The sequence below is a fragment of the Gigantopelta aegis genome, chromosome 15 (assembly GCF_016097555.1).
Source record: "Gigantopelta aegis isolate Gae_Host chromosome 15, Gae_host_genome, whole genome shotgun sequence".
NCBI lineage: Eukaryota > Metazoa > Mollusca > Gastropoda > Neomphalida > Peltospiridae > Gigantopelta > Gigantopelta aegis.
In genome coordinates this window covers 111,785-127,067 of record NC_054713.1, presented here as the reverse complement: position 1 = coordinate 127,067, position 15,283 = coordinate 111,785, and the positions used below count along the sequence as shown (strand labels likewise).

Below are 15,283 nucleotides of genomic sequence, written 5' to 3'. Positions count from 1 at the left end.
GAGCGTTTGTGTGTCAGAGAGAGAGAGAGAGAGAGAGAGAGAGAGAGAGAGAGAGAGAGAGAGAGAGAGAGAGAGAGAGAGAGAGAGATGAATATGACGATGTATATCTTCACGAAGACAGGTTTTTTTTTTTTATATCATTATGTACCATGGTCATCTATATACCAGTCGTGGAGCACGCGTGAAAAAACACAAAACCAACCCATGTCATCGAACATTATCTTTAATCATTTATTATATAATGTCAACTCCATGAACACTATCTTTAATATGTTATTATGCAATACCAATTCAACGAGAATTATCTTTAATAATTTATTATATAATGCCAGCTCCATGAACATTATATTTAATAAGTATATTATGCAATATCAATTCAACGAACATTATCGTTAATCATTTATTATGCGAAAACACCGAGTACCATGGAAACAGACCACAATTATTCACGCTGTATGTTTCTATATAGCGTCAGTGGCTATAGCCCTTTTATTAATATCAGTAGGCCCTTGCATTTTGGTATGCCCCTTTGGCTGTCTGAGAGCAACATACTCTGATTAGGACAACCCAGCTTGGTTGAAACAAACACACCCACTAACCTGGCCGGAGTACACCCGTTTTACATAAAAACCCCACTACTTTTACATGGGCCGGAATTACCACCAAACAATCTTCAATGTGAACAAGTTACGTGCACTCCCCGTCAACTTCAGTCTGTTAGTTGCTACTTCAAAGCTGTCTGCCTAATCACAGTCAAACAGCAGACTACTTGCGCGGAAATATTTCCAAATGGGAAGATAACTGTGATCTGAGGCCACCATACAATACACCGGAACACAACACTCACAAATGCGTTCGCGCGCATACACACAGAAAGATACACATGCACATGTATACACAGACGTATGTATACACGCGCACACACAGCACGGGGCATACGGAATAGAAACCTTAGCGAGCGAAGATGATATAATCAACACACAGACACACGATATGGAGCCGGACCACAGGAAAGCTGGCACAGGCCACGTATTAGGAGTCAAACCACCACAGCCTCCATGGAGGCAAGGTTCCAGCAACGAGCTACCTTTCGATCAACAAAGTCGAATCATCCAAATTAGCTCCATTTCAATTTCGGCGAACCATTCTAAATTAAGCATCAAATTACCCTCAAGAAAATACGCAACAATGTTTAGTTGGCTTTAATCCTACGAGACATTTGCAAATTCAATAGCACCAAAACCAACCCCTCACCCGGTAACGACCCCATCTCCCACCCACCCCAAACCCTTTCCTGCCCTGGACGGAGGAGCCGCCGAGAGTCAACACCTGCGCCCATGGCAAGCGTGTGCTACAACAGCTTGCTCTGAATGTGTATGTAAAACCCTCTCACCTGACCTGATCTGACCTAAAGCTGGCCACTTTCTGTTAATCCAGATTGACGCGTTTGACAGCAGATCCTATACGCTTAAAACTGCTGTGTCAGTGAATTGGTATAATTTAAAATAGACCAAAAACATATTCATAGCAGCGCGCGCACCATTCTTCGATATTGTTTGGACACTCGTGTACTCGCTGTCTACGTGACACGCAAACCGTAATACCGAGAGGCGGGCAGCCGTTTTACTGGTTTGTGCGAGGGAATATTCTTTAAAAACATGGCGAACATGTACATTGTTTGACATCAATATTTATCGCACACAAGTGTAATAAAACTCCTATTTGTAGTTTGTATTAGTAAAATTAATTATGTTATGATATTGTGGCGTGGAGATTTCAACTCCAAGATAAAAACACGTGCTTTGGCATTGCGTGTTTCGGCAGCCTGGTTTCTGAGTTTGTTGCATGGACATTGTCTATTGATATTAAAACCATTCACTGTTCCAAACATTGTTACTTGTTAGTTCGCTGTAGTGGTTGTCTATCGATATTTAAACCATTCACTGTTCAAAACATTGTTACATTGTTGGTTCGCTGTAGTGGTTTTCAGCAGTTGGAACAGTGCTGTTATTTCCCTTCACACTTTGATGAAGGTCAAGGTCTTCGTAATGGTGATGTTGGTTCAAGCTGAGGTCCTGTGTATCGAGAGACGGATGGTCGTCCTGGTGATATCCCACTTCTACCGTTGACTCCATGCTCAGCTTGTCACCGTCACCCATGCTTGCTTCACTTGACGTGGGGCATTCAGTAAAGGAAGTGACGTCATGAGTTGGATGTAGATATCCTCCGTCAGAGGCATTGGTGATGTCATGAGTTGGACTCAGATAACCTCCGTGAGAAGCAGCGATCGTCACGTGAGGATTCAGGGTAGCGCTTTCACTAAAGGAAGTGACGTCATGATTGGGTTGTGAATATCCACCATCAGGGACATCAACATACATGTTTTGTTGCCTGTGGTCATCAATGACGTCATGAGCTGGGTTTATATAACCCCCGTCCACGTAAACAATATCCGCATACGAGTTGTGTTGTCTGCCACTCATATAAATGACGTCATCGTGTGACCGCAAGGAGGCCGTAGGTTCGTAACGGATAACCTTTGCCGCCAAAGATGGGTTTCTCTGTCCTATATAAGAAAAGAGAGTCAACACTTTAAATGATATGGTAAATTATAAATAATATATATTTTTAGTGATCATACGAATGCATATTATTTGTGTGTTACTATTATGTCACTTTAATAGGTATACGACTGATGCTTGTGTCGACGATTAGCAGAACACGACATAATACGACACAACACGACAAAATACGAAACAACACGACACAATATAACACATGGCATAATACCGCACAACACGACCTAATACGATACAACACAACACAACACGACAAAACACTGCACAACACAACACAATATGACAATACAATACAACACGACATAATACGATATAACAATACAATATGATAGAACACGACACAACACGATATAATATAACACAACACGACATAATACAACATGACATAATACGATACGACATGACATAATATGATACAGCACACCATAATATCGTACAAGAAGACATAATACAACACAACATAAGTGTATGAGACAGAGGCAGGGCAGTTGCCCCCTCCCACAATCCTGGAGGCAATCCACAAATTTGGGCACAAACGAAAGAGATATACGGACAAAATGAGCCGGCATGAAATATTACCCACAATGTTAGTTGTAATCCATGTAAAATGCGCAGTGATTCGTTTGCAACCCTGTATAGCTGCTCGGCGGTGGGAAATTTCCTAATAGTCGAGTTGGTAGAGCGCTGGACTCTCGTACTGAGTCCGTGGTTCGAATCCTCTCAGTGGAGGTTGATTTTTCTGTTACATTTGAAGCCCACATGTTCTTAACACAAAAATACAATTATAACCCAGTCAGGACCCGTAACAGTTCAATTGCCCGTGGCCCACAACTCCGGGACGTAGCTTCACTTTTGAGGGGTGGGGTGGGGGAGTATGTAGTAGTGTTGGTATAAAGTGCTCTTACTAGCAGTAGCTAGTGGAGATTTCCCTATTAGCTCAGTTGGTAGTGCGCTGGACTCTCATACTGAGACCCCGTGGTTCGAATCCCCTCAGTGGAGGTTGATTGTTCTGTTACACATAATGCTAATAAGAATAAAGTATCCAGATTCGGGCATGTTTGTTTAATTCGGGCAAAAATCAGCCTCAAACACCCCCTACCCCTACAAAAATGAAATCCTCTACATCAGTGTGACACAGCACGACATAATAGGACACAACAAGACACAATACGACTCAATATGACACAGTATGACACAACACGACAGAATACGACAGCACATGACACAATACGACACAACACAACCGAATACCACAGCACATGACACAACACAGCAGAATACCACACCGCATGACACAACACGACAGAATACCACAATACATGGCACAATACGACACAACACAACAGAATACCACAGAACATGACACAACACGACAGCATACCACACCGCATGACACAACACGACATAATACCACAACACATGACACAATACGACACAACACAACATAATACCACAGCACATGACACAATACGACATAATACCACAACACATGGCACAATATGACACAACACGACACAACACGATAGAATACCACAGCACATGACATAAGACTACACAACACGACAGAATACCACAGCACATGACACAATACGACACAACACGACATAATACCACAACACATGACACAACACGACAGAATACCACAACACATGGCACAATACGACACAAGACGACATAATACCACACCGCATGACACAACACGACATAATACCACAACACATGACACAATACAACACAACATGACATAATACCATATCACATGACACAACACGACAGAATACCACAACACATGGCACAATATGACACAACACGACAGAATACCACAGCACATGACACAATACGACACAACATGACATAATACCACAGCACATAACACAATACGACACAACACGACAGAATACCACAGAACACAATAGACGCCATGACTCAATATAGTAAGACATTTGATTGATATTTCTACTTTTAAACAATGAAGTCTGTAACACAGAATGACCAACCACGTGGGCTGAGATACGTCCTCCTCCTGCGGTACACGACGACGGCAGCGACGACGATCAAGGCGAGAACGGCGCCGATCACGACACCCACTCCAGTGTACGCCGATGACGTCATTTCCGCAGTTGAATGACCTTCAGCTGCTGTACAATAAAGCGCAGAAATATAAACATGTACTATGTATATACACATCTATATATAATATCTGTTATAGATATACATGTATAGAGTATAGTTCATATATTATGCATGTACATAACACTGTATTATGATACATGAACGTGCATATATGTAATATCTATCTATGTAATATAGTGTTATATACATGTCTACTATATGAACTATAATCTGTAATCTATAATAGATATTATACAGATGAATAATACAGAATAATAGGTAATTTAAAATAGTCAAGGCGGTTGAATATTAATTATATCTATACATTGTGTATTATGTATAGGAAATGTATTCTAAACTGTTAAATATTAATTATATCTGTATGTTGTGTATTATATATAGGTAATGCATTCTAAATTGTTAAATATTAATTATATCTATATGTTATGTATTATATATAGGTAATGCATTCTAAACTGTTAAATATTAATTATATTTATATGTTGTGTATTATATATAGGTACTGCATTCTAAACTGTTAAATACTAATTATATCTATATGTTGTATATTATATATAGGTAATGTATTCTAGACAGTTAAATATTATTATATCTACACATTGTGTAATATATATATATATATATATATATATATATATATATATATATATATATATATATAGTATTGTATTCTAGATGGTTAAATATTAATTATATCTATACGTTGTGTAATATATATAGTATTGTATTCTAGACAGTTAAATATTAATTATATCTATACATTGTGTAATATATATATATAGTATTGTACATTAATATTATAGTATTGGATTCCAGACGTTTTAATATTAAAAGTGAATGAAGACTCACGCAGAACGACAACCCAGACTGATTTTGAAGTTCTCCTCTCTTTTGAGCCAGGCGCCTCCAGTCTATTGACGGCCTCGCACGAGTAGGCGCCGCCTTGACGCCGCTCAATGTGCGGGAGGACCAGGCGAGCGCTAGGAATTGTGGCGCCACCTGGTGAAACCCACCTCACAGAACGAGGCTGCGGGTTTGAGTGTACAAGGCAGGTAACTCTGAGGTCGCTGTGTTCTCTCACCTCTAGAGTGGAGTTGGGGAGGTCTATGGACGGCGAGTCTGAAACGACGGACACACGTACAGAAACATGTAAAGGTGCTCTTATGTCACCCCTATGGCGCGACAGACACACGTACAGAAACATGTAAAGGTGCTCTTATTTCATCCGTATGGCGCGACGGATACACGCACAGAAACATGTAAAGGTGCTCTTATTTCATCCGTATGGCGCGACGGACACACGTACAGAAACATGTAAAGGTCCTCTTATGTAACCCGTATGGCGCGACGGATACACGCACAGAAACATGTAAAGGTGCTCTTATGTCACCCGTATGGCGCGACGGATACACGCACAGAAACATGTAAAGGTCCTCTTATGTCACCCGTATGGCGCGACGGATACACGTACAGAAACATGTAAAGGTCCTCTTATGTCACCCGTATGGCGCGACGGACACACGTACAGAAACATGTAAAGGTGCTCTTATGTCACCCGTATGGCGCGACGGATACACGTACAGAAACATGTAAAGGTGCTCTTATGTCATCCGTATGGCGCGACGGATACACGCACAGAAACATGTAAAGGTGCTCTTATTTCATCCGTATGGCGCGACGGACACACGCACAGAACGAAGTGACGGGCACGTACAGAAAGATCTAAAGGTCCTCTTAAGTCACATGTTGCATTTAAATTCTATTTCTAAAACGTAACTTCATGATCCCCCCCCCCCCCCCCAAACATTTCAGCTTATTTTTGTTGTTATATCCAAATTAGGTTCAAGCACGCTGTCCTGGGCACACACACCTCAGCTATCTGGGCTGTTTGTCCAGGACAGTGGGTTAGTTGTTAGTGGTTAGTGAGAGAGAAGAGGGTGTAGTGGTCTTACACCTACCCATCGAGTCGTTAAAACTCGCTCTGGATGGGAGCCGGTACCGAGCTGCGAACCCTGTACCTACCAGCCTTAAGTCCGAAGCGTAACCACGACACCAGCGAGGCCGGTAAGTGCTATCCTGTTTGTGTCCCGAGTACTCTGCCGTTCGAGAGCTAGACTGACATTTGGACAGTTATGATGGTGTTCGTCTAGTTCTCGAACGGCAGAGTACATGGGTTTGCAAATGGTTTACAGTTGTTTTCTAGATAGTTATTTATAACTGCCACGTTAATTACTAACTCCAGATTACAGTGATACATGCATTAAGATAACATAATAATAATAATAATGATAATAATGATAATAATAATAATAATGATAATGATGATGATGCTAATAATAATAATAATGATAATGATGATGATAATAATAATAATAATAATAATAATGATGATGATGATGATGATGATGATGATGATATAATAATGATGATGATAATAATAATAATAATAATAATAGCAATCTCTAATACTATTTGAACTCAACTAACATTTGCTTCCAGGTAAGGGCTTAGTTCATTCATTCTTGCAGTTGCAAATAGATCACGATGAGACAAGACGTGTGTCCATGTTCTCTCGAGTTACCCCCCCACCTGGGGGGACTGATGGTCTCTTATGGAGCTTTGCTAGAGTACCGGATTACGTACACCGGGTCACGGGCAACCGTGACCTTGGTGTACGGAGACCCGGTACCACCGAAGAAAGGAAGGTGGAGGAAGAGGAGACGTGCACCAGGGAAGGTTCAGGGGGAGACAAAACCGGCGGCTAAACCGTCGGCAGCGGCTCCTTCTGCTTCGCCACCCATCGCCGCCCCCCGTAAGAAGACTGGACCAGAAGAGGCACCAGCCCCGGACATCCCGTCTTCTACGATGGAACCAGTTGGACCAACTCCACAGGCCATGACTTCAGCGCCTCCGGTTGTGCCGCCGATTATACAGGCGGCACCCGTTGAGGCGCAGGCCCGAAAATTGGCTATTGTGAAACGGAAGGCAACCACTCCCCCGAGTGGCCAACCAGACAAGCCAAGCCAACCGTTTCAACCGCCGAAACCCCACGAGCCACAAACCCAACAGTGGACTCTGCAGGCGGGTAAACTACAACAGCGGTATGCCAACCTCATCCGGATGAACATAGAGGACGTTACCAAACGATACATGACCCCTAGTCAAAAAACCTGGGTCAAGCTTCCAAGGAGCCCGGAAGGAGAGTTCGCCATCAGCAGATCCCTTCTGAGTGATAATGAGGTGGTGTGTATACTGACCATACACCAAGCCGGAATATACCACCAGGGAATGCTGCTGAAAGAAATGGACAACCCGACAATACATCGCATCGTGAAGACGATAAACGGGGGCCAACTACCGTCCATTGGTCAGGCAATTAGCAGTCAGCCCATACCGGCACTTCTTCACGGATATTGACTCCTCCAACTTCATCGGCTCACCCTAAACGCCAACCTTTGCTAGGACAGGTAACAACCTCCTTTTGGGCTAGTTGGACTTTAAAATTTTCGACCGAGTCTCAAAATTCTTATGTTTATTTTTTTTATAAATAGTCCAACGCATTTTACTTTGGCGCCCGTTCAATTGCTCAAATCACCTTAAAACCGTTTCGGCCGAGCAGTCAAACTTACTTTTGGGTTTAAACTCTTAGTCCGGACATGATGTTAGGCGCAGTTACTCTCCGTAGACTTAGGTAAATTACAGGCTTCACCGAGGAATTGAAATTCAGCCAATCAGAACACGGCTCCCACTCGGTGTTACTTCAAGTTTGCGAAGTGTCTGCTATTCGGTCCGCGCTCGCGTTGACTTCACTAAATGGCTTTTTTCCAAAATCTGCCCACTTCAAACTTACCTCCCCCCCCCCCCCCCCTGCTCCGGAGTTGGTCACTGGCGAAGTCAGAGGCCAAATCCGTAGTGGGCGTGCCTGAACCTCTGTGGATAGGGGCACGTTAATATAATTCCAGATCCAGGGCTTAGTTGACTTTTAACTTTTTTGGCTGCTGTGTTCACTAACTTATGTTTATTTTTTTTATATAAATAGTCCGAGGTACTTTACTTTTGGCAGCTCGTCAAAATTGCTCAAATCACCTGAATGTTTTTCGGTCGAGCAGTCTAAGTTTTGTTTTGACTTTTAATTTTTCCAAATATGAGTAAAATGTAGGTTCTATTTTGGCTTTAGGTTCCAGACCTAAGTTTTAATTTTGGTATTCAAAATTCCGCCCACCTCAAACTGCACCCCCCCCCCCCCTCCTGTCCCGGACTTAGTCACTGGCGAAGTCAGAGGCTAATCCCGTGATGGGCGTGCCTGAAACCTTCGTGGTGTATGGCACGTGCAAACAGTGTCAAAGTGAAAGTCAGTAACAATAACAGTCGAGGACGGTAATCTAGTCTTTTAACATGGTGATGGTGTGGACAGTCGAGGACGGTAATCTAGTCTTTTAACATGGCGATGGTGTGGACAGTCGAGGGCGGTAATCCAGACTTTTAACATGGCGATGGTGTGGACAGTCGAGGGCGGTAATCCAGTCTTTTAACATGGCGATGGTGTGGACAGTCGAGGACGGTAATCTAGTCTTTTAACATGGCGATGGTGTGGACAGTCGAGGGCGGTAATCCAGTCTTTTAACATGGCGATGGTGTGGACAGTCGAGGGCGGTAATCTAGTCTTTTAACATGGCGATGGTGTGGACAGTCGAGGACGGTAATCTAGTCTTTTAACATGGCGATGGTGTGAACAGTCGAGGACGGTAATCTAGTCTTTTAACATGGCGATGGTGTGGACAGTCGAGGACGGTAATCTAGTCTTTTAACATGGCGATGGTGTGGACAGTCGAGGGCGGTAATCTAGTCTTTTAACATGGCGATGATGTGGACAGTCGTGGGCGGTAATCCAGACTTTTAACATGGCGATGGTGTGGACAGTCGAGGGCGGTAATCCAGACTTTTAACATGGCGATGGTGTGGACAGTCGAGGGCGGTAATCCAGACTTTTAACATGGCGATGGTGTGGACAGTCGAGAGCGGTAATCCAGACTTTTAACATGGCGATAGTGTGGACAGTCGAGGGTGGTAATCCAGTCTTTTAATATGGCGATGGTGTGGACAGTCGAGGGCGGTAATCCAGTCTTTTAACATGGCGATGGTGTGGACAGTCGAGGACGGTGTGGACAGTCGAGGACGGTAATCCAGTCTTTTAACATGGCGATGGTGTGGACAGTCGAGGGCGGTAATCCAGTCTTTTAACATGGCGATGGTGTGGACAGTCGAGGGCGCTAATCCAATCTTTTAACATGGCGATGGTGTGGACAGTCGAGGGCGGTAATCTAGTCTTTTAACATGGCGATGGTGTGGACAGTCGAGGGCGGTAATCCAGTCTTTTAACATGGCGATGGTGTGGACAGTCGAGGGCGGTAATCCAGTCTTTTAACATGGCGATGGTGTGGACAGTCGAGGGCGGTAATCTAGTCTTTTAACATGGCGATGGTGTGGACAGTCGAGGGCGCTAATCCAATCTTTTAACATGGCGATGGTGTGGACAGTCGAGGGCGGTAATCCAGTCTTTTAACATGGCGATGGTGTGGCCAGTCGAGTGCGGATGGTGTGGCCAGTCGAGGGCGGTAATCCAGTCTTTTAACATGGCGATGGTGTGGCCAGTCGAGGGTGGTAATCCAGACTTTTAACATGGCGATGGTGTAGACAGTCGAGGGCGGTAATCCAGTCTTTTAACATGGCGATGGTGTGGACAGTCGAAGGCGGTAATCCAGTCTTTTAACATGGCGATGGTGTGGACAGTCGAGGGCGGTAATCCAGTCTTTTAACATGGCGATGGTGTGGACACAGGTTTGTATATTATATTGTTTACATCCATGAGGCCACATAAAATACAGGCTGGTAGGTACATGATTCGCAGCCCGGTACCGGTGTAAACGGAATACAAGTCCGTAGGAACAGTTGTCTGTCCGGACTTAATCTCCTAGAAATGCAGGTCCTAGGTCTAATATACCTAGGAATGTAAGTCCTAGGACTTACGTTCCTTGGGAATACTGGTGTGACTGCCAGAATATCAAGTCCGGGCCGGACATGCATTCCTGGACAATCAAAATTAAAGTGTGGTGATACACATAAGAATTAAATTATAATGTAAACAAAACGAAAAGCAGTTTTATTTCTGGTTTATTTAATTAACTTAGGATACTGGCGCCTCTCTTTATTTAAATTTTTATTTATTCCAATTTTTTTTATTTATATAATTTTCAAGAGTATGTACACATTTTGTTGATCGTATTACATGAGCAGAACCAAGGTCTTTATTCATTGCGTGTTGTTCCAGCTAATAAATGCTTAAACATTTAAAAGTAATGTTTGAAAACTCGAAAACGTTTTCCATAATTAAAAGCATGTTACTCGCAAATAAGTGTAACTTGCCCATTTGATATACCAACAAAATTGTTTGTTAAACACTATGTACTGGTATTCGATAATAATAATAATAATAATAATAATAATAATAATGATAATTCAACTATAAAAATGTAATATTTGTGTTATATAAATTATCTTGTTATTTTATATTTTACGTTAGTGCCTTTTTGTCAATCACGTTGCAGGCGCGTGTACATGGGTGTGGGGTGGGGTGGCGTGGTCTAAACACCCCCTTTCAAAGCAAATTTCTACTTGCCACAGTCTAGACCTCCCCTCTGCATAACTTACTGCTTTGTCAAGTTTACAAAAATTAATTTGGTCTAACATAATATAATAAATCCCCCCCCCCCCCCCCCCCCTGCCCCGGTCCATATTGGGCTCTATGATATCTTAGTCGGGACCAACCATATCATCGATAAAAAAATGGCTTTCATTAAGGTTTATCAATTAATAGAAATATCAATGACTAAGAGTGGGTTTTAACAGCTCAATAGGTCACTACACCGACTAAAACAAAATAGTAACCCCTGAAAAATTATCATACTGTCAATAATATGCACACACAATTTACAGAGATACTTTTAAATAGACTAATTACAGAAATCAAGAAAGGAAAGGAAGGCACGTGTTAAACTAGGAGACATGACACAGTTTAGACAGTGAAGGAACGGAAGGTGCGTGTTAAACTAGGAAACGTAACACAATTTAGACAGTGAAGGAGACGTGACACAGGTTAGACAGTGAAGGAAAGGAAGGCACGTGTTAAACTAGGAGACGTGACACAAGTTAGACAGTGAAGGAAAGGAAGGCACGTGTTAAACTAGGAGACGTGACACAGGTTAGACAGTGAAGGAAAGGAAGGCACGTGTTAAACTAGGAGACATGACACAGTTTAGACAGTGAAGGAAAGGAAGGCACGTGTTAAACTAGGAGACATGACACAGTTTAGACAGTGAAGGAACGGAAGGCACGTGTTAAACTAGGAGACATGACACAGTTTAGACAGTGAAGGAAAGGAAGGCACGTGTTAAACTAGGAGACATGACACAGTTTAGACAGTGAAGGAAAGGAAGGCACGTGTTAAACTAGGAGACATGACACAGTTTAGACAGTGAAGGAACGGAAGGCACGTGTTAAACTAGGAGACATGACACAGTTTAGACAGTGAAGGAACGGAAGGCACGTGTTAAACTAGGAGACATGACACAGTTTAGACAGTGAAGGAAAGGAAGGCACGTGTCTAGGAGACATGACATAGTTTAGACAGTGAAGGAAAGGAAGGCACGTGTTAAACTAGGAGACGTAACACAATTTAGACAGTGAAGGAAAGGAAGGCACGTGTTAAACTAGGAGACATGACACAGTTTAGACAGTGAAGGAAAGGAAGGCACGTGTCTAGGAGACGTGACACAGTTTAGACAGTGAAGGAAAGGAAGGCACGTGTTAAACTAGGAGACGTAACACAATTTAGACAGTGAAGGAAAGGAAGGCACGTGTTAAACTAGGAGACATGACACAGTTTAGACAGTGAAGGAAAGGAAGGCACGTGTTAAACTAGGAGACATGACACAGTTTAGACAGTGAAGGAACGGAAGGTGCGTGTTAAACTAGGAGACGTAACACAATTTAGACAGTGAAGGAAAGGAAGGCACGTGTTAAACTAGGAGACATGACACAGTTTAGACAGTGAAGGAACGGAAGGTGCGTGTTAAACTAGGAGACATGACACAGTTTAGACAGTGAAGGAAAGGAAGGCACGTGTTAAACTAGGAGACGTAACACAATTTAGACAGTGAAGGAAAGGAAGGCACGTGTTAAACTAGGAGACGTGACACAGTTTAGACAGTGAAGGAAAGGAAGGCACGTGTTAAACTAGGAGACGTAACACAATTTAGACAGTGAAGGAAAGGAAGGCACGTGTTAAACTAGGAGACATGACACAGTTTAGACAGTGAAGGAACGGAAGGTGCGTGTTAAACTAGGAGACATGACACAGTTTAGACAGTGAAGGAAAGGACAGTTTAGACAGTGAAGGGGAAGGCACGTGTTAAACTAGGAGACGTAACACAATTTAGACAGTGAAGGAAAGGAAGGCACGTGTTAAACTAGGAGACGTAACACAGTTTAGACAGTGAAGGAAAGGAAGGCACGTGTTAAACTAGGAGACATGACACAGTTTAGACAGTGAAGGAAAGGAAGGCACGTGTTAAACTAGGAGACGTAACACAATTTAGACAGTGAAGGAAAGGAAGGCACGTGTTAAACTAGGAGACATGACACAGTTTAGACAGTGAAGGAACGGAAGGTGCGTGTTAAACTAGGAGACGTAACACAATTTAGACAGTGAAGGAGACGTGACACAGGTTAGACAGTGAAGGAAAGGAAGACACGTGCTAAACTAGGAGACGTGACACAGGTTAGACAGTGAAGGAAAGGAAGGCACGTGTTAAACTAGGAGACGTGACACAGTTTAGACAGTGAAGGAAAGGAAGACACGTGTCTAGGAGACGTGACACAGGTTAGACAGTGAAGGAAAAGAAGGCACATGTTAAACTAGGAGATGTGACAGTTTAGACAGTGAAGGAGAGGAAGGCACGTGTTAAACTAGGACACGTGACACAGGTTAGACAGTGAAGGAAAAGAAGGCACATGTTAAACTAGGAGATGTGACAGTTTAGACAGTGAAGGAAAGGAAGACACGTGCTAAACTAGGAGACGTGACACAGTTTAGACAGTGAAGGAAAGGAAGGCACGTGTCTAGGAGACGTGACACAGTTTAGACAGTGAAGGAAAGGAAGGCACGTGTCTAGGAGACGTGACACAGTTTAGACAGTGAAGGAAAGGAAGGCACGTGTTAAACTAGGAGACGTGACACAGGTTAGACAGTGAAGGAAAGGAAGGCACGTGTTAAACTAGGAGACGTGACACAGTTTAGACAGTGGGGAAAAAACAACTCAATAGCATGGGTACGTTCCAAGAAACATGACAACACATACCATGATCTTGTGGAAGGTAAATTGTGAAATCTTACACTGGACGTCAACGTAAACCGTCTTCTCAGCTGTCAGTGAGTGATGATGTGTGACGTCATTAGAGTCGACGTATTCCTCCGCCAGGCATGTGTAGTTCCCCGACTCGTCTCGCCGAATGGCGTCGATCACAAGCTGTTGTTTGGCGGAAGTGAAACCTCGAGGTCCGCGCCACGAGTAGCGTCTGGAAGTCACATACGGATTTCCGGTGATAGAACAAGAAATATTTAGGGTAGACAATTCTTCAATGACCCGCCGGCTTGGTAAATGTATAGTCGGTGCATCTGGAAATATTCGTGTTAGCGTGTATATAAATACAGATTAGACTTGATGACTTGATCGTCGATATAGCAACATAATCGTACTTAGCTTTCTATAGATACAGATTATTACAGTAGATAGTTGAAGTAGGATTACTTAGCTTTCTACAGATACAGATTATTACAGTAGATAGTTGAAGTAGGATTACTTAGCATTCTATAGATACAGATTATTACAGTAGATGGTTGTAGTAGGCCGATATATACATATAAATCATATACGACATCACCATTAAATATCGTCTACCTAATTAAAGCTAATCAAACTTACACACGTCACTGGGTGTATCGTCTACCTAACTAAAGCTAATCGAACTTACACAAGACACTGGGTGTATCGTCTACCTAACTAAAGCTAATAGAACTTACACACGTCACTGGGTGTATCGTCTACCTAACTAAAGCTAATAGAACTTACACAAGACACTGGGTGTATCGTATACCTAACTAAAGCTAATAGAACTTACACACTGGGTGTAAACCTAACTAAAGCTAATAGAACTTACACACGTCACTGGGTGTATAGTCTACCTAACTAAAGCTAATCAAACTTACACACGTCACTGGGTGTATCGTCTACCTAACTAAAGCTAATAGAACTTACACACGTCACTGGGTGTATCGTCTACCTAACTAAAGCTAATAGAACTTACACAAGACGCTGGGTGTATCGTCTACCTAACTAAAGCTAATATAACTTACACACGTCACTGGGTGTATAGTCTACCTAACTAAAGCTAATAGAACTTACACACGTCACTGGGTGTATCGTCTACCTAACTAAAGCTAATCGAACTTAAAC

At 42.7% G+C, this 15,283-nt stretch overlaps 1 protein-coding gene across 1 annotated transcript in view; it reads right to left on the bottom strand.

Annotated features, from left to right (window-relative positions):
* Positions 1 to 210: 210 nt before the first annotated feature.
* The window catches only part of LOC121390244 (carcinoembryonic antigen-related cell adhesion molecule 20-like), a 15,436-nt gene continuing 363 nt past the window's right edge, over positions 211 to 15,283 (bottom strand). Inside the window, exons 2-5 of the mRNA XM_041522024.1 lie at positions 14,164 to 14,445; positions 5,562 to 5,831; positions 4,577 to 4,717; positions 211 to 2,566 (exon numbers count right to left, since the gene is read on the bottom strand). Coding sequence (XP_041377958.1) covers positions 1,959 to 2,566; positions 4,577 to 4,717; positions 5,562 to 5,831; positions 14,164 to 14,445 — 1,301 coding nt within the window. The 3' untranslated portion in view covers positions 211 to 1,958. The remainder of the gene's footprint in view (positions 2,567 to 4,576; positions 4,718 to 5,561; positions 5,832 to 14,163; positions 14,446 to 15,283) is intronic.